At 38.6% G+C, this 23,726-nt stretch overlaps 1 protein-coding gene across 1 annotated transcript; it reads left to right on the top strand.

Annotated features, from left to right (window-relative positions):
• Positions 1–3,787: 3,787 nt before the first annotated feature.
• slc39a4 (solute carrier family 39 member 4) lies at positions 3,788–22,528 on the top strand. The gene is made up of 12 exons (XM_085346135.1): positions 3,788–3,846; positions 9,493–9,646; positions 14,694–15,035; positions 17,354–17,555; positions 17,812–17,981; positions 18,091–18,274; positions 18,959–19,131; positions 19,295–19,492; positions 19,732–19,839; positions 21,877–22,027; positions 22,117–22,304; positions 22,400–22,528. The coding sequence occupies exons 1-12, from the start codon at positions 3,788–3,790 to the stop codon at positions 22,526–22,528; spliced, it is 2,058 nt and encodes a 685-aa protein (XP_085202261.1).
• Positions 22,529–23,726: the final 1,198 nt, after the last annotated feature.

Below are 23,726 nucleotides of genomic sequence, written 5' to 3'. Positions count from 1 at the left end.
GTGATTATAATCTGCTTGAAGGAACACAGTGGATTTTAGCATGAAGTTTTTATACTGTATGTTAAAGTAAAGTAAATGGTTGATTGGAGCACACAGCATGTGGGCACTTTTACATCTGTTTAATGTCTCTGTGGCTCTGAAGGAGATTTCAAAGCTTTAAAATGTTTAAACTGCACTACCTGGGGAAGGGGGGGGGGGGGGGGTCAAAGAATGGCTTATATAATGTGCTAAAAGTCATGTTATTCATCGTGAAAAAGAAACACTTTCAATTCTAAGGTTTTATAAATGTGGAGACAATAAAAAGCATCTGATCCTTACCAGGTTCTAAAATGATGCAGCCATAACTCGGATAGGTAACAACCTATGTCACGTTATGCTGTGTCATTAAGTATTTGACAAAAAAATTAAGCCAAAATGCAGAAACCGTGTGTGAAAAACTAAACGCACAACATGATTTAATAGATGTAGAGCCACATTTAGCAGCAACAACTTGAACTTGTATCGTAAATGTTGACACACAATTGTAATAGTTGTTTTCTGTAGAACTCTGTAGAACTATCTGTGTCCCACATTGTTGTGGAGGAATTTTGGTTGTTTTAGATTTATTGTGCCAAATTATAATAGCAGTCACCTCAAGGTTCTTTATATTGTAGGGTAAAGATCCTACAATAATGAAAAGAAAACCCCAACAATCCAGTGTGTTCTTACGAGCAAGCACTTGGCAACAGTGGAAAGGAAAAACTCCCTTTTGATAGGGAGAAACTTCCAGTAGATCCAGTGACAGGTTGGGGTGAGGCTCTAATAGATATAGATATGCACCCTTCTTTAAACTATTTCCACAGTTCAGATTAGTGATGGGCTTTAAACTGTGTCTTTATAACCCTTCCCACCTGGCTGCTGCTTAGCCTCTTATCATGTACGCCTGATTGCCACAGTCTTCTACCTCCTACTTCAGAATCTCACAGGATCAAAATGACCTGATGAACTCTCAGTGATGTCCTTGATGAATTAAGAAGAGAGAGAAGTGCAGTGAATGGTCTCGGTAGAGGAGATGAGATTCTTTCTGTCTTTCTTATCCCTACATTTTAACTCCATGGGAAGGATGCACAGCTCAGTGGGAAATTGTCTTGGGAGATTACCATTGTGTGTGTGCATGTGTGAGTGTACGTGTGTGTGGATTACTAGTGTTTGGTATTTATTTCCAGAACACCGGAAAGCTCTGTTTGACTTTTTCACAACAGGAGGTCTTGCTTCAATCTCATGCCCCCTGTGCACGTGTGTCTCTGCTGGTGTTTATTGCATGTATTCCAGCATGTGTCCACTTGTAACATGCACATATGTTCCAACTTGCCGTCTTGCGATCAGCAGGTTTGTGCTTGTCCGTATGCATGTGTGTGTTTGCATGCATCATGATCATATGTGTGTGCGTGTGTGTGTGTGTGTGCGTGTGTGTGCGTGTGTGTGCGTGTGTGTGCGTGTGTGTGTGTGTGTGTGTGCGTGTGTGTGTGTGTGTGCGTGTGTGTGCGTGTGTGCGTGTGTGTGCGTGTGTGTGCGTGTGTGTGTGTGTGTGTGTGTGTGTGTGTGTGTGTGTGTGTGTGTGTGTGTGTGTCGTCCAGGGAACATATAACTGGATTAGCCGTCATGCTTTTATTTCTGTAATGGAAACATCAGCCTGGGAAAGAAAGTAGAGCTGAGGCCAGGCAGACAGAACGAGAGAGAGAGATCGCTGTAAGTAATGTACTTATACTGCAAGAGGAAATTCTTTATCCAAGACGACCCTCAGCTTTGAGTTTGCTTCAGATCACAGCGTTAAACCGAAACCCTCACGTTAAAGAGTCTTTCAACCCAGAACCACAAACTACCACAAAACAGCATCATAACAGGGAGAGTTTGAAATTAAGCTGAGCAGATACGATTGCTCTATTAAGGAGTGTTTGTTTGTTTGTCTGTCTGTTTGTTTGTTTTAAATAAAGCAACAATAAGGTAAGATAATGCCACCAAGATTCAGGATTTTTTTTATATATTTTAATATTTTGAATATTACAAAATATCCATCCATCCATCCATCCATTCGCTTCTGCTTCTCCTTTCCAGGGTCGCGGGGGGCGCTGGAGCCTATCCCAGCTGTCATAGGGCGAGAGGCGGGGTACACCCTGGACAGGTCGCCAGTCTGTCGCAGGGCAAATATTACAACATTCATATTACAAAATATGTATATCAAAATAATATTTTATTATTGCCAATCGTTATGAGACTATTTTTTTTATTTTTTTATTTATTATTAAGTACATTAAGTGTTTGCAATATTACACATTTTTTGTAGTTTTTCCTCTCTACACCACCACAGTGGATTTTAAATCACACAATGAATATGTGGTCAAAGTTCAGACTTTCAGCTTTAACTCTGGTTACAATCAATAACAAGAAAGTCAGATTCACAGTTCTGCAATAGTATTTAGACAAAGATTAACAAAGACCAGAGGGATGGAAAGATAAAACTATCAAGAAGGAGAGCAACAGCTCATGATCCGAAGCATACCACATCATCTTCAAACAAGGTGAATGCGATGTTACAGCATGGGCATGTATGGTTGGCAGTGGAACCAGGTCCCTGGTGTTTATTGATAAAGTGAGTCCTGATGACTTCTGAGGTTTGCGAGGCTGTAATCTCTGCTCAGATTCATCCAAATGCTGCAAAAGTGATTGGACAGCACTTTACAGTGCAAATGGGTAATGGCCCAAAGCATACTGCAAAAACAACCCAAGAGAATGCCAAGGTAAAGAAATGGGATAATTTTCAATGGCCAAGCCAGTCACCTGATCTCAGCCCAACAGAGCTTATCTGAACGCAGAAAGATCAACAAACAAGCAGCAGCTGAGCAGCAGGACTGGCAGAGCACCTCAACACAAGACACACAGCAGGCTCCAGACACTAACAAATATTGCTTTGTCCAAGTATTTTATATGATCCTTATATCTAATATTATGTTAATTTATTCAATTAGTTATGTGCCTCTAAAAAGGAGAGACTATGTATAAAATGGTTGCAATTCTTAAACAGTAGTAGTAGTATTTATTTATATTAAACTTATTGAATGAAAGGGTTAAATGAAAATGACAAGAAATCTTTCATTGTCCAAAAATGTTTGGACATAACTGAATTATCAACCTAACATTGAATTTATTATATGTACATGCTGGTGGTTATAAACAATTTCTTTCCTCATTAATTTGCATTTCAGGATTCAGTTCAGGATGTGTTTCTGTCTCCATGTCTCCTTTAATTATAAGTTACACTGTTACTGTTTACTTATCTGCATTTTTGTCTTTCGAACACAGTTGTTTTTTTTTTTAAGGAAACGGGAGAAGGGAGTGGTCAACAAACATCATTATGGAAATAATTCAGTTCATGTTTGAGAAAACGAACAGGGTAATGAGATGTATTTATGCTAGGTTGTAATGTGCAGCACCCACAAAGTTACTTGTGGTGGACATAGGGTGTTGCAGTGCCGGACTTGATGAACGTGTGTGCTGAGAACATCTACAGGTTTGTCTGACATACAACGTAACAGCGAGTGATTCCACGATGGGGGGGGGAGTGTTGGGAAAGCAGGTCACTGGACAGTGTGTGGGTTTTGTCAATTAGCGATGGAGGTCACTATGCCTGTGTATGCGTGTGTGTGTGTATATATATATATATATATATATATATATAGGGGCAGATGTCCAGGGTCCCATGCCATGGGCGAGCTTGTATGTGTTGCTGTCTGTTCATGTGTGTGAAGTGATGTGCAGCCAATCAACTCAATCTCCTTCCTTTTCAGTGATTTCTGAGGCCGACAGCGAGTGACTGTTGACATGATTTCAGTTCGTGTTTCAGACTTGAAGCAACAGCAGCAAAAGTTGGGATCTGTGACTCTCACTGCCCTCAAAGTAAAAACAAGAACGAACACACGCGAGGCCACAAAGAGTAAGAAAGGATTAATTAGATGAGATATTTCTCTGTGTTCTCCTTCTCATTGCTTATTTCAGTCCAAATTTCAACTGCAGCTTATTCGCAGTGCTGCATCAATTCATTTCAGTTTTATTTATATAGTATCAAATCACAACAACAGCTGCTTCAAGGCACTTTATATAGTAAGGTAAAGACCCTACCATATAAAAAGAAAACCCACAACAATCACGTGACAACAAGAGCAAGCACTTGGTGACAATGGGAATGAAAAACTGTTTTTAACAGGAAGAGCTTCCAGCAGAACCAGGGTCCTGGATAGCCATCCTATTCCAGCATAACTAAGGGAGGGTTCCGAGTCACCTGATCCAACCTAATTGCATTTATCAAAATGGAAAGTTTTGAGGCTAATCTTGAAAGCAGTGCTATCTGCCTCCTGAATCCAAACTGGGAGCTGGTTCCACAGAAGAGGGATCTGAAAGCTGAAGGCTCTGCCTCCCATTCTACTTTTAAATACCCTACAAACCACAAGTAAGCCTGCAGTTTGAGAACAAATTCATCAAATTTTTTTCTGCAATAATATTTATTTAACAGGGAAAATACATGTAAAGGCGGTTATGTTTAAGCAAAATGCAACAGATCCAAGGACAAATGGGACTTTGGTGATGAGCAGATCGTGTCCCGGTTTAAAGCACTCTAATAAAAACATGGATACAAGCACACTGAACAGCAGCAAACGGGGAATATTGTGGAAAACTATGCAACACCTTCTTTACAATAATGCTCATCCTGGGAGTAACCCCTGACTGTACATTTTGTATACAGTATATGCATATAACCAGGAGTAGCTGTTTAACTCTGAAGCCATGTATTTTATTTTATTTTATGTATTTATTTATTTATCTGATATTTATTGAATAACCATCTGCCTTCCCTGTGCATATTTTCTGTTTTACTCCAGGAGGTGGTCTAATGAGAACGATAAAGTAAATAATTAACAGCTTTGACTAAAATAATAGGTTTTTTGGGGGTTTTTTTTTTTTTTAAAAAGCTAGGAGGTAGCAGCCTAAACAAAAATGGAACTGGTAGAAAAACTGTGATCACTAAAAGAATATTTTTGGGCAACATTGCCCTATTTCACGCTTTTCCTGCAATGGATTTCCAGCAAATGTTTGAAACTCATGTTTTGTCGAGATTTTAGACAGAGCATTTGCGCCATCTGGCGGTTATTAGGGGACATGCTCGCAGAGGAACGTTAAATTCTACTTGGAGACCTCTTTGTGTCAGCGTGTTATCAGAGAGTACTTAATGTTTGCTGATTGCAGCTTTTGAAAAACACAAATGTAAGCATGTGGAGATATGCAAATCTACAGTGGGGGTTCCTGCTTTCAGTTGGTGCATTCAAATTTTATTTTTTTGTCTGGATTTTACTTTGAGTTTTTCTTTTTGTCACTGGCTTAAGAAGAACATGTCGACAGTGGTGAAAAGAAAGTGTACTTTATCGAAGTGAAAGGTAAATTTATAAGCACATGAAGTGTGTACTGAAGTGTTACTAAATTCCTTATATCACAAGACATAACTGAGGAAATAGGTGTCCTCAAACACTCATTTCATAGACCAGTATCTGATGAACATACCATCACAAACCTGTTGCATGTCAGGATGTTTTAGAGTGCAAAATGACATTCATGATGCTTATCTTGAACTTGGTGTACCCGTTCTTGCAAAAGATATGCCAGGCAGAGCCAGGGAGTCTCTGATTTCTTTGTGGTTTATTCACGGCCTCAGGACAAGTTGTCACGTCCTGCACTGATGGCAGGATTTATTGTTAAGTCAAGGAGAACGCCTGTAAAATGTTGCTCAACTGCAGCAGAGACGAGTGGCATAAATTAAGATATTTTACAACATTCATGCTTTCCATGTTAAAAGCTTTCATCTTTGCACTTGTCATAAACTTTTCTTTTAAACTACCATGTGTCAGCTCAACATTTGGAATCTTTAAACATGCAAACTCTTTAACCTCACTCCCATAGTTTTTATAGCTGACCTTTCAGGTCTGTGACCAAGTGTTTCTGCTCATTCTGTGCTACGGAAAGGTATTTGCCCACTTCCTTTCTTTTCTACATGTGTCAGATCATCAAAAACTTATTCAGTATTAGATAAAGATAACCTCAGTAAATACACAAAGCAGTTATAAAACAATGATTTCATTTGTTAACGGAGAAACCTGCCTGGCCCTGTGTGGAAAGAGTATTTCCCCCTGCTAACAAACACATTAAATCAAGAAAACATGAAAACCACCAAAGAGAACACAAAGGCTCATCTCATATTTGCCAAAAAACATCTTGATGATCCCCAAGACTTTTGGAAAAATATTTGTATGGGTTGAGTCCTGTTATACTTGGTGTGAAACACACAGTATTTCATAAAAAGAGCATCAGTCAAACAGTTAAACACAGCGACGGTAGTGTGAGGGACTGGGGCTGCTTTGCTGCTTCGGGACCTGAACAATAAATTGATGGAACCATGAATTCTGCTCTCTACCAGAAAATCCTGAATGTCCGGTCATCAGAGCAGGCCCTGGAATTTAAGCACACTTAAGTTACATGGCAGGACAATAATCAGCAAGCCCAGGTTTGAGTGACTCAAAAAAAAAGAAATATTTGAAGTGACCAAGTCAAAGTTTGGACAAAGTCTGACTGAAATTCTTTAGCATGACCTTAAACAGGCTGTGCATGCTTGAAACCCCTTCAGTGTGGCTGAATTAAAACAATTCTGCACACATGTGATTGTAGTTCCTGTTGCCGAGGGTGGCACAACCAGTTATTAGGTTGAGGGGGCAATTACTTTATCACACATGAGCAGGTAGATGTGGACACCTTTTTTTTCCTCTGCATCGTGTTTTTACTCTGGTTATCTTTGACTAATATTAAAATTTGTTTGACGATCTGAAACATTTAAAATTTATAATCCTCTGTTTTCAAGCCAATTGTAAGATAAGTTGTTCCACGCATATCTTAGAATGTGCAACAGTCCTGGGGATAGTCCCTGACTGACTCCATGATAAGCAATCAGGACTCTGACTGTAATGACTCTGTTTTCTCCTTGTCACTATAGATAGTTGTTTCCGTCTCTGGTCATTTGTTTGGGCTTGCTGTCATGCTGCAGAATTAATCTGGGACCCTGGTGTATATTTAAGTCATTCCCTGAAGCAGCTCAACTCTTTTTACAGCTTGATTTTTCTTTTCCACCTAGTTTAATGTAGAAGTAAAAAACTATTTTGAAAAGAGCAGAAAATGTGATTCTTTCTTTTTGAGTTTCCTTTGCTAGTTATTTTTATCTATTGATAAAACGAAGGTCTGAAAAAAGGTCTCGCAAATGTAAGAAATCTCTTTGTACTTTGGATTAGGAATTCAGTTTTGATGAGTATCTTGGCTGTCTTATTCAGATTTTCCCCTCTAAAATATATTGCGTCTCAATTCGAAATAAAAATGATGATAGCATTTATTTCACATCTTGTTTAATGTTGTTTGTGATTCCTTTGGCTGAGCAAACCATCTTTGGATCATTCATAAATGGTCCAGAAAGCAGCTGTGAGGCTTCTCACCAGCTCCTCTAAAAGAACATGGATTATGTCCTCTTTACACCAGTACCCCATTAAGTCGATGGTTCAATATAAGATTTTTACTGAGCTCCTAATGGTCAAATACCTCCTTAAATTAAAGGACAAGAGGAAATTGATTGATTGATTGATTGATTGATTGATTGATTGATTGATTGATTGATTGATTGATTGATTGATTGATTGATTGATTGATTGGTAATTTATTTCAACATGTGAACAATATACAAGTACATTTAGAAAAGAAAATAAGCGAGAAAAAAAATACTATACAAATTACATACAAAAAAACATTCTGATTAATTTACATGTTGAAAATTGCATTTTTAATTTTGCTGCCTCTAAGTTGTGGAATTTGCTACCATTAAACTTAAGATCTGCAGCCGCTGTTTATACCTTTAAAAAGAAGCTTAAGACGAACCTGTGCACACTTGCTTTTAGTTTATGTTTATTTAAAAGGGACAATGCAAATTAATTAACATGAGCACTTAAAATCATCGTGTAAACGTGGCAGATTTAGCCACATTGATTCAATTTCATCAGTAGTCACTGGCAGGTTGATGGCATAACAAATGAATCAACAAATCCAAACATTCAGAAGCATGTGAACATAAGTGAAATACAGAAACACACATGAAATAAAGAATAATAATGAACCATATTTAAACACATTAAAATCAGTGACCTTCAGTGACATTATTTCACATCATGACAGCATGTTCGATTATCCAGTAACCACTGTTTTACAGATTTAGAGAAAGAAGTAAAGAATGTTATATTCCTTGTTTGTATTGTATTGTACTGTGGGCAAGTATAGCTGACTGCCAAATGCACTTTTCCTGAGGGGTATTTTACAGTCTCCTCTAAAAAATGCTGTGGTAGATACAGATGAACTTTGATTTTATTTAATGGCCTCATTAGAGGAGTGGGGGTCAGTCACTTTTATCTATTTATCCATTTTAATTGTATTGTTATTGTGCTTTATATTGCAGAGCACTTTGTAACTTTTGTTTTTCAAAAGCGCTTTATAAACATATGTTACTTATTTCTTTACTTGAAATAGTAATTAATTAAGATTTTGTTTACCACAAAGATAAAGGCACCTGACACTGAGTTTAAGAAAAACAACATTTTTTCCAGTTTTATTGTGGAAAGCATGTCTGAACATTTAAACAGGAAACTGTCTATTAAGGGTTTACAAAGTTGGAACAGCCCTTTTTAAAGTATCAAATGGTTTAGTACTTGGTTTGCCAGTATTTTTGCCTGGGCTCAGAACATAGACAGAAATAGAAACGCTTATTTTAAGTAAGATAAATAATAATAATAATAATAGCTCTGGTATGAATAAGGAGCACCAAAACGTCGAGTTCAGGGTTAAAACATCAACATTTTGTGTCTTCTTCAGCAGTCAGTGCAAACCAGCCACATGAGCCTTTTATCAAAAAATCCATTTCCTTTAACTGGATTTGTGTTGGTTGAGCCTATCAGCTCCTTTGTGTGATGTGCGATGCCCAATATAACTTTGGGTTCACTAATATGAGTGAAACCGCTGTTTGGTGTTTTGCTGGTGGTGTGGCGATGCCTGGGAGGCCTGTGGGGTGCCTTTTCTGACCTGTACAGGTAACAGTGGTTATAATAGACAGGTGTAGGGCAGCACGAGGCATGTCTCAGCCAATCACAGCCGAGGTCCAGTGAGACTGCAGTGGTTTAAAACTGATAACAGCCGTGAGCTGAGCTCTATGGCTCAATGTGTCTGCAGAAATACCTTGAGACTGTAGGAGCCTCTGTCACACTATTTCTGCACTTTTTTTTTACACTTTTGGTCTTTGCAAATCTTTTTTTTCTTCAAAGACAGTTTTAAGATGATTTCCTCTTCGCCGTTTCTTCTGCTGCTTCTCTCCGGGTGGGGTTTGCTCAGTTTTGTCTCGGGTTCCCCCGCTGTGGAGGAAGCTTACGAGGCTGTGGTGAGCATCGTGTCTCCAGGACAGCAGTATCTGACCGGGGAATCCCTTCACTCCCTCTTTAATACACTGGAGCACCGTGTGCACTGCGGCGAAGTGCCGTGTGAAAAGGTGAGTTTTATTAGGCTAAAGCTGCAACCGAGCTGGAGAGCCCTGAGTCGGGTGCGGAGGAAAAAGGTCGAGGTCCAAAAGTTATTACGCAAGTGATAGATCGGGATAGGTCTGCTTTAAATTGTAATCAATTTGCTAATAATAAAAATAATGTTACATTTTTAAATTTTAACATTACTTCTTTTAGATTTAGATTTAAGTACTTATCTGCTGAACAATCATCTAAGTTTACTTTCATGTTCCAAACTGCTTATTTACTCCTGTAAAAGTGTGCAAAAGTTAACTAAAAGTAAAGTAAGGGTGCTTTCAAATAATGCTGTAAGTACTTTTTTAATCAAAGTGCAGCAAAGCGCAATAAACAGAAAATCCTTAAATCCCTTCAGCTTTAAAATGGCACCATTTTTCCACCTTGGCCGGCCAGTTGTTCCGAGCATTTGGTAGTTTCATGATGGGATTTAGGCGTCTATTTGTATTTTTTCTATTTAATCCCAGGCTTGTTTAATAAAGTGGACTTATCAATGGGAATCTTTGAGCTGCTTTTGAAAGGAAAAATGTCTTAAGTGTAACTTTATTGCATAATATTTGCCGTGGATGCACAGAAAAAAAAGACGAAGCAAAAAAGAAAGAAATATTATTAATTGAACCTAAAAGTTCAGACCTTTTTCTTCTCTTTCCTCTTCTTCGTCTCATAAAGATTTTTTTTCTCTTTTGCAGTAAGTTATTAAATAAAGAGTCTCTGGTGGAAGTCTGGCTACTCTAATGGAAAAGTTTAATGACAACGTAATTGAAATGAGCTTTAATCAGGGTTATATCAAGAAAAAAGTGTTGGACAGCATTTTGCCTTGTGTCAATAGGCTTCTTCCTTCAGTCAACAGGAGCCTAAACACCGATCAGGGCCTTTAGCGGCAGGTGTTTCTCCTGCCTGAGAATGAGCCTTTTAAGGGTGCTGTGTTCACATCCCTATCTGACCATCTGATAAAGATAAAACCTCAGTTTTTTTTCAGTAAAGGAATCTTCAGCTCATAAAAGCTGGTTTAAAAATAAGTTATTACAGTGCTGGTGATTTTTATCCAGCTTTGGCTAAAAGCTCTCTTAAGGGGCACCAAAAATTAAGCAAGAAAAAAAAAACAGGCTGGCTGAAACAATTACTCTTCGGTTTCAGGTTCAGTGTGTTAGCACTAATCCATGCTTATTTTATAAGTGTTGCTGTTACTCAAAGCATTTGCAGGCAACTTAGACAAAACCCCTTTATCAGTGAGTGAGAGAGAAGTCCTTGGACTTCTTAGGTGTCAGCTGACAACAGCAGGAATGTACAGTGCATGCCTGATAAATGTTTGCTATCAGACAGCTGTGGCAGCCACCAGTGAATGATGCATGAAATAAAAGAGATGAGAAACTGTTAAACTGTCAATTTCATTGTAAGAACTTAGCAGTAGTGACATCGGCTTGCACTGTGGATTATAAGAGACAAAATGTGAAAGAGGTTCAATATTGACCCACAATAAAAAAAAAAAAGTTTCGATTATTCCGCTGTCTAGGAGTTTATATGCAGTGCTGTGAAAACTTATTTGTCCGCTTCTGATTTCTTAGCTTTTTGAATATTTGTCAAATTTAGATGTTTTGCATAATCTAACCAATTTTATCATTAAGCAAAGAAAACCCAAGTTGATGCAAAATTCATTTTTTGAATGATAATTTTTTTTTTAAGCTATCCAAACCGACCTGGTCTTGTGTGAAAACCTCAGCCTAACTGGTTGTGCCGCACCCTTGACAGCAAGAACTGCAGTCAAGTGTTGTATTAACTGGAATTGAGTCTTTCACATCTCTGTGGAGGAATTTTGGTCCACTCTTATTTGCAGAATTCCTTTAATTCGGCAACACTGGAGGGTTTTCAGGCATCATAACCTGTTTAAGGTTATGCCGAAGCGTCTCAATAAGATTTTCAGACTTTGACTAGCCCAATCCAAAACCTCCACTTTGTCTTTTTTTTAACCATTCAGAGGTGGACATGCTGGTTTGACTCTAATCATTGTCCTGCTGCATAACCCAAGTGCTCTTGAGCTTCAGCCCTCTCTAGTAGAGAGCAGAATTCATGAATCCACCATGTTTGACCCCACCCGGAGAGAAGCATTTTAGGAAATGCCGTGTTAGTTTTACACCACATGTAGCAGGGACTCAAACCTTTCAAAAAGTTCACATTTTTTCTTATCAGTCCATAGAAGATTTTCTCAAAAGTCTTGGGGATCATCAAGATGTTGTTTCTGTTTTTAATTTGGCAAATGTGAGACGAGTCTTTGTGTTCTTTGCTCGGCACTGCACTGTTAGAAAAAACATCTTAAAAAAACAGTAATAATCCGGCAGCTGGGGCGCCAAAATAATACCGTAAAATAACAGAAAATAACTTGCTCATAAAAATATGGTTATTTCCAGTAATGAAAATACAATTTGTTGCCCTAATTTTACATGGGATTTTGCCTTTTTCAAGTGCTTTTAAACATTAAATTAGGAACAATTTAATGTGATTAAACAATGAAATTACCTATAAACAAGGTCAATGCATGCGGCAATATGGAAAATATTACTTAAATGTACAGAAATATACAGTTAACTTAAATAATAATGGATTTCATTTATATCGTGCTTTTTGAGACCCTCAAAGCGCTTTACAATTCTCCTCTGGCCATCACCAGTAGGTGAAGTGTCTTGCCCAAGGACACAACGACCGAGAGTGTCCGAGCCGGGGCTCGAACCGGCAACCTTCTGATTACAAGGCGAACTCCCAACTCTTGAGCCACGATCGCCCTAAGTAGCAACAATAATAATAATTATTTGATGTAAAAAAAAAAGTTTATAAGAATCATTTTATATATTTTTCCATAGCATTACATTTGAATTTAACAGTTCAATCTTTCAAATAACGGACAAATATTTGTGAAATCATGATACATTTGTGAATGTATTTTAACAATCTAAATATGCATATGTACAGACAGATACATTTAAAAAACAAGAAAATTTGGTTTTATTACATTACAGTGATTTAACGTTAATTTACATTTGAAATGTGAAATCACAGTCTATTGATGTAAATTTAATGATATTCTAGAAGAACAGTACAAAACTATAAAATACACAGTAAAATACTTTTATATTAGGATTTTTTTTTTTACAGTGTGGTTTTCTTCTTGAGCTCTCCCATGGGTGCCATTTTTCTCAGTCTTTTCCTTATTGCTGAATCATAAACTCTGAGCTTAACTGAGATCTGCAGTTCTTTAGATGTTGTTCTGCGTTCTTTTGTGACTTCCTGAATTGGTCGTCGATGTGCTTTTGGAGTAATTTTGCTAGGCCGATCACTCCTGGAAAGATTCACCATTGTTCCAAGTTTTCTCCATTTGTGGATAGTGGCTCTCAACGTGTTTCACTTTAGAAATGTCTTTGTAATCGTTTCCAGACTGATAGATGTCAATGGCTTTGTTTCTCAGCAGTTGCCTTAGATAATGGCATGATGTGCTGCTTTTTTAGATCTTCTAGCCTACTTTACTTTATCAGACAGGTTCTATTTAAGTGATTTCTTTGTTCAACATGTCTGCCATTAGGGGTAGAAGTGGGCAGATACTTTTTTACAGCACTGCGTAAGGAGAAACACTTTTCATGATACTGTAGGTTCTCTTAGGAGTTATTATTATAATCACAGCAATGTATTGATTCTGTAAGAGTTTAAAGGGCCAGTTCACTCAAAATAAAATTTAGTCAACAACAACACATAGTTGGATTTTTGCTTTGTACCAATCTGCTGTAAAATATAGTCGTATGATTCTTTACCATCTAATCAGTCATTCGTGACCCAACTTTTAGGTCAAGATTGGTGGATATCAGTATTTTATGATATGCACCGATCTTGTTGCTTACATCATCTCTAATAAAAGACAATAAAACTGCTGATATTCATGAGATATGGATTAGATTAGATTATAGGTTTCTGATAATTCTGGATAATCCTGTATAAATGCACCAATAAAGCAATCAATTCATGACCTCTTTGCAGTAGCATCGTTTATGTTCACATACACTTTATTAGATACACCATGCCAGTACCAGATTGGACCCCTTTTTGACTCCGGAGCTGTTTTAGTTCATCATGGCACAGATTTAACAAGGTGCTGGAAACGTTCCTCCGGGAGATTGGTTCATATTGACAGCATCACACAGTTGCTGCAGATTTGTCGTCTGCATATCCAACAAATCTGCTGGACTGAGTTCTGGTGACTGTGGTGGTCGTTTGAGTACAGCGGACTCACTGTCATGTAAAAGAAACCACTTTGAGATTATTTGAGCTTTGTCGATGGTGTGTCATCATGTGTGGTTAGAAGATGGATACACTGTGGTTGTAAAGGGATGGAACAATACTCACGTAGGATGTGGGGTTTAAACAATGCTCAGATAGTAATAGGGGCCTAAAAATCTCCTATAATATTAAATCACCAGCCACACTTTCAGCCATTGGTAGAAGTAGGATGGATCGATGCTTTCATGTTGTTCATTTCAAATTCAAGGGTAGTCAAACAAAGCACAGTTTTTCCAGTCTCCTATCAGGAAGTGTGGCTCCAAGTGTAGTCCTCTGCTGCTTTAGTCAACATGCTGTGCATTTAGAAACGCGCTTCTGCATACTTTGGTTGTAACAAGTAGTTATTTGAGTTACTGCTGCGTTCCTGTCAGTTCCAAGGAGTCTGGTCATTCTCCTCTGACTTCTGGCATCAACACAGTGTTTTTACCCTGCTTACTGGATATTTTCTCTTTTTCAAACAGTTTCTGAAATACTCCAAAACAACCATGCAACATGTAAAGTCACTTAAATCACTTTTCTTCTCTTCTGGTGATCAGGTTGTATTTCAGTAGGTCATCTTGACTTGACTTTCTACATGCCTAAATGCATTGAGTTCCTGTATTGGGCTGATTAGAACACTTGTACCTTCTATAGGTAAATTTCATGAGATTGAAATGACTGTTTAATCTTTTTATCCCCTCTTTTTGCTCTCTGGACACAAAGTGTGATCTTGCAGATGCCGTTCATCAGCTCATAGGCAATCCCGACGTCCAATATGAGGAAGAAACTAGAAGAAACAGTGTAAATGTGGCTGTCACTGTATCTCAGTTCACGGCTCTCGCCTCCGGCTCCGTCCTTTACCTTTCTTCTCCTGGCCTGGTCTGCACAGCGATAAAAACAGGAACATGGGGAGAAGAGACTGAAAAATTCCTGCACAAATTCACACATAATGATCCCCATGAACACAAGAGTGAGGCAAACCATGACCATGAACACATAGACGTCCATGGATTAGAAGGTGTCATTCAAGAGCTTCGCAGCCACTACGACCCCACAGAAAGTGAGGTAAGCACAAGCCTATACTCAATCTTCAGTAAATAGTATTTATTGCTCTCTTTTGATCATATTCATTATAAACTGGATAGTGACAAGATAAGAAGAATGTAAAATATTAGCCTTCGAGTTTCCAAAAACTTTTTTTTCCAAAAATATTGTAGCTTTTAATTCACCAGCAAACTTCAACTAAAGGAGTCGCGAGTAAACCAGCTGGGAAATTAAAGAGACACATGCAGGGAGATCGCTTCCCCATTACAATCAGTTGTACATTTCCTTTATGCAGTATAACATGAGAAAAAAGTGAGCATATAGATGTTCACAGATTAAATAACTAATAAATAACTAATAATAACAAATAAATAAACTCTTGCAGGGTGTGTTTTATTTGATTGCTGACAATGGAAGCTTACATACAGATTTATATCACAGCTGGTCAGACGGGCTGGGTTTTGCCCTGTATTTAGCCACATCACCATAACACCTGATCATGATTAAAAGTGCTCTTTGTATCCGTTTCATTTTACTGGCTTGATTATGTAATTTATTTATTAGAATAGAATAGTTCACAAAAGCTGGACATGATGTTGGACTCAGTGAAAAGTTGCTTTTGTTTTTTCCGATTTACTTCCTTAAGACAAAAGTTTTGTCAGATTTCCAAACATTTAGCTGTGCTTCTTCTTGTATTTTAGAGTTTGTATGTCCAGTGTTGACAGCATGTTCTAGCAGTTTCATTATTATTATTATTTGTTTTTTATTTTATTTTGTGTATCAAATTTTTTGGGTTTGTAATTTTATCTAGTGCAGATAGTTTTTCACAAACAGACAGTTTTTACACAACAATGTCCTCATATGACAGAGTTCCTCCGTGTAAAATTCTTACATATTAATATTTAACAGATTAAGTTGAGGAAAGTTAATACAACACTAAAAAATCAACAGTCCATAATAATGGTGCACCATTTCAGGAAAACAATAATGAATCAGGGAGAGTTGAGTGTTAAGTATATTTCCAGGATTTACACCAGCCAGCCGTATTATTTAAACGACAGACAGGTGAAATTCAAATCTGGCTGGCTGTTTATACAGTCATCACGGGCATCATCATCGTGCTAATTTACAGTCTTATATCCACATACATACACCCCATCTCATATTTGGTTAAATATCCCTTATCAGGTTGCATCTGCAGATATTTTTGTAGCAATCAAAAGGTTTCTGGCATAATTCAGGCTGGATGTTTGACCACTAATCTTTACAGAACTGGCAGGCTTCATTTAAATTGGCTTGTCCATGTGGGCAGCTGCACATTCTGGTCAAACTTGAAGGTGTGGATTTTGGAGCAGGACCTTTTTCTTGATCAGCGCCATCCCAGTGATGCTGGGATATATGTCTTAAAATCTTTCCATCCTGGGAAAATAAAACTTCAAAGAAAGGGTTAAAAGTCCAAAACTACCATAACATGATGAGTGTATGCATACATCTTACACAACTGTGCAATGAGCATAGGATCATCAGATCGGATAGCCTGGTCTGATGAACCACATATTGTATTGCTTCATATGAATGGCCCTATTAAAATCCCTTGAATGTGTAAGAGATGGTGATAGCAATAAAAAAGTATGTTAGCTGAAGGACTGGGGAGTGCTTTGCTGGGAAACCTTAGATTCTGGAATTTATGTGGACTTTAATTTTCATATACAACCTATCTGTGGACATTGTTGCACACCACGTACTCCCTTTTATGGCAACATTATTTCCCCGATGGCCTCTTTAAGCATGATAATGCACCCTCCCAAATTACAACACCTTTATCTAAACAGTAAAGGCCACTGAGGGGTCATTTAACAAGGAATTTATGGAATACTTAAAAAACAAAGAGAATAAATCTAACAACAATAAAATTGTTAAATATTAGTTTAAAGAAAGGACATGCATTCACACTGTTCAATGTCCACTACAAGGGATTAAAGGGGATTAGATTATCTAATTTTACAAGCTTTTTGTGTTGTGTTTCACTTGTGTGGAGCACAGTCATTAAAACCCTTTGTCCAGTCTCAGTATTCACATGTTGATTCATAAGGACCAAAAAGTAAGGAAAGCTAGTGCGGTTTGAAAATGATCTGCAATGGCTTTAAGAATCTAAAGAAGACCTAGAAAAACAATAACTCCACTCCATGTAGAGTCCATGCGTTGACAATTCAGGCGTCCCACGTGCATTATGTACTAACTGACCATTGCTCAAAAGTGTTCGAAATATCAACTGTGTTTAAATGTGTCGCCGTTCTAAAACACTCAGCCCCTTTTCTTTTCTTATTACCATGTTATAGAACTGTATAAGCACTAGTGGCATCATGGCACAGGTTGACGCATCATCAGGAGACCAGAAACAGGAAGTGGGTGCGGTTTTGGGATATGTGCTGTATCATGCCCTGCAAGGTCACTGCTTCGCTGATCAGTCCCTGCCTGATGAGAGCTTCTTCGTGAACTACATCATGGAGCAGCTCGGCTCAGAAAATTTCACTATCCTGGGTAAATGTGCATAGACACAAAAAAACATATGAGCATTAATATATGTGCAATCACTCAAATACCCACAGCCTGTAAAACACTAACTCTGCAGGGCACTTTACAGGAACTGCTTTATTTAAAAATCAACGATTGTTGTGGTCACTCCTTTGTAGTAACATAGGGAAAATGTAGTCCTATTAGCCTATTATGCCTTGCTAACAGATAATTATGTGAATCCTGAGGCCATTTTGTTCAGTTGCTTTGTGTGTGACTGTAGACCTAAAGGCTCTCATGAAGAGCCTGAATATCGGACCTAGCTCGGAGGAAGACCATGGACATGAGCACACAGCAGATGAACACGCCGACCATGATGACAATGTCCAGAGATGGAGGAAGAGAAGCAGTGACAGTGTTGAGGGACGTGAAAGTAATAACACTTGGGAACAGGTACCAACCTAGAAACACAAGAAAATGCCAATTGGTTCACACATTTCATCATTTAAATACCAGCGAGGTGTAAGTTATATAATGGATGTCTGTGGTTTGTTTTTCCCAGCGTTGTTTCTCAGCTGAAGAACTGGTCCAGATCTACGGTCTGGCAGAGAATAGCTCTGCCTCCTCTGGTCTGGGTCGGCCTGGCGTGGTTCAGCTCAGCCCTGCGCTTGTCCAGCAGATCCTGAGCGGAGCCTGTGCAGATATTACAGATCCAGAAAAACCTGATGGGCTCTCCAAGGCTGAGAGTAAGTGTCGTTGTGGACTCAAGTAACAAATAGTTCTACCAGTTGACAGTTTGGCATGTCTCAAAGGCTGGGAAATAAGATCTGTTTGTGCATTACTTATAGCTAACAACTGGTCTCTAATGGACATTCCAGGCACTTTTTTTCCTGTTTTCATTTGATGTCACTGCTAGTTGTTTCCTGCACACAAACAGACTTGATTCACAAATTCGAATTCTGGATTGTCCCTGAAGCACCTATTTCCAATTGCTGATTTTCAGTTACAACATAAAGGCTGGTAGATGTCAAAGAAAATGCACATCTTGTAGGGATTTTCACTTTTTCAGAACGAATGGTGGGAGATATAAAGTGAAAATCTCGAGGGCTGAAAAATGCTTGCCTTTTGGAGCATTTCAAGTAGACATTTCTGTTTTCTAGCATTTTATTTAGTTATTTAGCAATCATTAGCAGTGCTTAGTGGGTATGAATGCATTCATACAATCTTTAGCTGAAGATCGCTAACTAAGTTTGCTACCATTAACTGTTAACTTAGTATTCCACCCTTTTAATTATGGTCACTTCTGTGCTCGAAAAAACTAAGATGGTACTGATGACATTAAAAGAGTTAAGGCTTCAAGATGCATCCACTTTTCAGTGAGCAGAATCCCAATTAATATACATGCTATCATTTGTCTCTTTCTCATGTAGGATACCTCTATGCAACCATCGCCAATTTCCTGATAACAGTGATATCCATGTTTGGCATTGTGGTGTTGCTGTGTGCCGCCTGTACTAGTGTTTTCCAGATGTGCATCCAGTTTTGCATCAGCCTGGCAGTCGGTTCACTGACTGGAGATGCCCTATTGCACCTGATGCCAACAGTGAGGGATTTTAAAGCTTTTAGATTGGAATCATAAGGCATTTATTAAGATTGTAATGGGTGATTTGCTAGCACAGTGATACTATGTAAAAACTGATTAGTCTTTTCATATATTAACATTAATGATATACTCATTTTGTCTTTCTCCTGCATTCTTTATGTAGTTTCTGGGTTTGCACGTGCACTCAGACAACGGTGGCAGCAGCGAACATTCAAGTCACAGTCATGAGGAGGAAACTCCGGACTACATATACAAGATGCTGGTACTGATTGCAGGGATCTACTGCTTTTACCTGATGGAAGTTTCCTTCTCTCTGATCACATATGGTGATAAGCATAACGACCATAAACATCACCATGGGGTAAGAAGAAAACAAGAAAACTCCTCATACAGAACACATTGTGTAATGTGTAATGTTAACCTTGTCATCCATTTACAACCAAAGTTGGTTATAAATATTGTGACAGACACATGTACTGACATTTAAAAAGTTCAAAAAATACTTTTTTAACTATTTGTCCTTCTTTGTCTCAAGTTCTTTCCTTCTGTCTCAGCCTGTAGGCTAAATTTCTGAACAGTTTTGCCTTTCTCTCCTTTCAGGAAGAATCTGAGCCTCACCACTGTGACCATGGGAGAGTTTTAGAGATGTATCAACAGGAACAGAAACAAAAAGACACAAAGTCACAGTCCATATCCAAAGAAGACCTGGTAAGAGATATGTGGTCATGTGAAAGTTTTCATGAGACTGTGCAGTCATAAGTCCACACTTTTTGACTAAGTGGGATATACAGGGAGTGCAGAATTATTAGGCAAATGAGTATTTTGTCCACATCATCCTCTTCATGCATGTTGTCTTACTCCAAGCTGTATAGGCTCGAAAGCCTACTACCAATTAAGCATATTAGGTGATGTGCATCTCTGTAATGAGAAGGGGTGTGGTCTAATGACATCAACACCCTATATCAGGTGTGCATAATTATTAGGCAACGTCCTTTCCTTTGGCAAAATGGGTCAAAAGAAGGACTTGACAGGCTCAGAAAAGTCAAAAATAGTGAGATATCTTGCAGAGGGATGCAGCAGTCTCAAAATTGCAAAGCTTCTGAAGCGTGATCATCGAACAATCAAGCGTTTCATTCAAAATAGTCAACAGGGTCGCAAGAAGCGTGTGGAAAAACCAAGGCGCAAAATAACTGCCCATGAACTGAGAAAAGTCAAGCGTGCAGCTGCCAAGATGCCACTTGCCACCAGTTTGGCCATATTTCAGAGCTGCAACATCACTGGAGTGCCCAAAAGCACAAGGTGTGCAATACTCAGAGACATGGCCAAGATAAGAAAGGCTGAAAGACGACCACCACTGAACAAGACACACAAGCTGAAACGTCAAGACTGGGCCAAGAAATATCTCAAGACTGATTTTTCTAAGGTTTTATGGACTGATGAAATGAGAGTGAGTCTTGATGGGCCAGATGGATGGGCCCGTGGCTGGATTGGTAAAGGGCAGAGAGCTCCAGTCCGACTCAGACGCCAGCAAGGTGGAGGTGGAGTACTGGTTTGGGCTGGTATCATCAAAGATGAGCTTGTGGGGCCTTTTCGGGTTGAGGATGGAGTCAAGCTCAACTCCCAGTCCTACTGCCAGTTTCTGGAAGACACCTTCTTCAAGCAGTGGTACAGGAAGAAGTCTGCATCCTTCAAGAAAAACATGATTTCATGCAGGACAATGCTCCATCACACGCATCCAAGTACTCCACAGCGTGGCTGGCAAGAAAGGGTATAAAAGAGGAAAAACTAATGACATGGCCTCCTTGTTCACCTGATCTGAACCCCATTGAGAACCTGTGGTCCATCATCAAATGTGAGATTTACAAGGAGGGAAAACAGTACACCTCTCTGAACAGTGTCTGGGAGGCTGTGGTTGCTGCTGCACGCAATGTTGATGGTGAACAGATCAAAACACTGACAGAATCCATGGATGGCAGGCTTTTGAGTGTCCTTGCAAAGAAAGGTGGCTATATTGGTCGCTGATTTGTTTTTGTTTTGTTTTTGAATGTCAGAAATGTATATTTGTGAATGTGGAGATGTTATATTGGTTTCACTGGTAAAAATAAATAATTGAAATGGGTATATATTTGTTTTTTGTTAAGTTGCCTAATAATTATGCACAGTAATAGTCACCTGCACACACAGATATCCCCCTAAAATAGCTAAAACTAAAAACAAACTAAAAACTACGTCCAAAAACATTCAGCTTTGATATTAATGAGTTTTTTAGGTTCATTGAGAACATGGTTGTTGTTCAATAATAACATTATTCCTCAAAAATACAACTTGCCTAATAATTCTGCACTCCCTGTACTTAGTATTTGACTAAGTGTACCCTACTTAGCACACTTGTACCCCATAATACTATGACTCAGTAGCTTGTAAGACCACCTTTAGCAGCAATAACTTGAGGTTATCATTTTCTATATGACTTTATTAGTCCCTCACATCATTGTGGAGGAATCTTGAGTATAGCATGAGAAAAAAATCAATTATCAATAAAAATCAAATTAAACGAAATCATCATTAGTTACACTTTGCATAATGCATTCGTACTAGGTTAGCTGTGAGGACAATGAGAAACCGCTTCCAGAGCCAAAGGAGCGCACCAGAGGTGAGTAAAGTTACATGTAACACAAAAAGTTCATCATCATCAAACAGAGAGAACTGGTTACTATAACTTTGCCTCCTCCTGCATTCACAGAGCAGCGACTGCTGCCTTATATGATTACGATCGGTGACGCGATCCACAACTTTGCAGACGGCTTAGCGCTAGGTGCAGCTTTCGCCCTGTCCTGGAAGTCTGGTCTGGCCACGTCACTGGCTGTACTCTGCCATGAGTTACCGCATGAGCTCGGTAATTATCTTGAAAAACACAAAAACAGTGCCTAACCTAATCTTTTTTTTCAGTATTCATGCATTAAATCACCTTATTTTCCTCCCCAGGTGACTTTGCCATTTTGCTCAACTGTGGCCTGTCTGTCCGCAAGGCCTTAGCTCTAAACATCGCCAGCACCCTGACCTCGTTCATCGGCATGTACGTCGCTCTGTCTGTAGCCACTGACCTCGCTACCCAGCAGTGGATAGGTGCCATTACTGCAGGGCTCTTTCTATACGTGGGACTCGCTGATATGGTGAGTGTTACTTGTTACAAATCTGACTCTTTCACAGAAGTAGCACAATCTGATGACTGTTGTTTAATTATCATCTCCATCCTTTTTCATTGTAGCTGCCCACCATGATCCATATCAGCAACAAGAAACCCTGGCTGACATTTCTGCTGCAGAATGTCGGCCTTTTAGCAGGGTGGGGTATTTTATTATTGTTGTCTCTTTATGAAGAGAAGATAAGTTTTTAATGCACAGTCTGGCAAGTGAACGGTCTCTCTGAGATCTTATGAGAGTTTATGATTGTTGCTGACAGGTTGCTGTAAGACCTAGTTTATACTTGATTTCTTAAGGAATTCCTAATGAAGACACGGTGTACCAGACACACAAAACCCACTTGTGCAGTCTGCCAAGGTGAAGAGTGTCTCTGCAAACCATTCGTTTCATAGTATTTATTTTCTGTTCGAGGTATTAGAAAAGAGAGCAGGTTTCAATATTGAAGATCACAAGAAATGTAGTACCACAGATAACCCAGAGACCACAATAACCCATTAAATTATTTGAGTGTGTTTAGTTAAAAGTTCCTTTTATTTGTTGCACTGATAACGTTTCACTGACAGCAAATACCAGAATGTGCTGCTCTGCTGTATTAGATAGATTTGTCCAAAAATATCACTTAGACACTTGAAATGTAAACCAAAGGGAAATGTAACATTCAAGCAAACATGTCTTTTTCTAATTCTAGATAAAAAATAATAATATAATTATCTGGATTTTTTTTTTTTTATAAAAATAAGTAAAATGCTTTTTCTTTGTACCTTTTAATAAACTGATATATTATTACATACTTATTGTAGTGGTTTGGGAATTTTAGGATTTGTGAAATCTTCCTATAAAATCTGGTTTAAGAGTGTCACACTGAGACAGCATATTATGGGAAGTTAAAGAAGTAACCCACAAGAATTCAACCAAACAAAAGGAAATCTCTCTGCTCTCTTCTGTTCTGCTACTCAATTCCAAAACATGCAGCCTCACTCGCAGTGGTCCACTTGCACAGCTAAAGAAAGGTGCTCTATAGCCAAAATACACAAATAACCAAAGGTGGTACAGTGGTTAACACAGTAGGAAGGTGCTAGGCTTGAACCAAGCCAATGGATGGGGCCTATTAAATGTTCTCCCCATGCCTGCGTGGTCACTCCACAGTCCACAGTGGTTCTAAATTGCCTGTAGCTGTGAACATAAACCATAATGTCTCGCTGGGTAACCCTCTGATAGACTTGTGATTTCTCCAGGGTATACTTCGCCTTTTTCCCTATGACAGTTGTGATAGGCTCCAGCTCTTATCCACCATGTATTTTGTGAAATTTGAGTTCAAATTCTGCATTTTGACCTTTAACCTTTAATAGAGCGTTCACCTGTGCTTTTGCATTAGATAACAAGTTGTAAGTG

Source organism: Diplotaxodon limnothrissa, linkage group LG22 (assembly GCF_057381915.1).
Source record: "Diplotaxodon limnothrissa isolate DT_005_m linkage group LG22, D_limnothrissa_male_GT1.1, whole genome shotgun sequence".
In the NCBI taxonomy this organism is placed as follows: Eukaryota; Metazoa; Chordata; class Actinopteri; order Cichliformes; family Cichlidae; genus Diplotaxodon; species Diplotaxodon limnothrissa.
The sequence above is the reverse complement of the archived record's forward strand: the minus strand, read 5'-3'. Positions and strand labels throughout refer to the sequence as shown.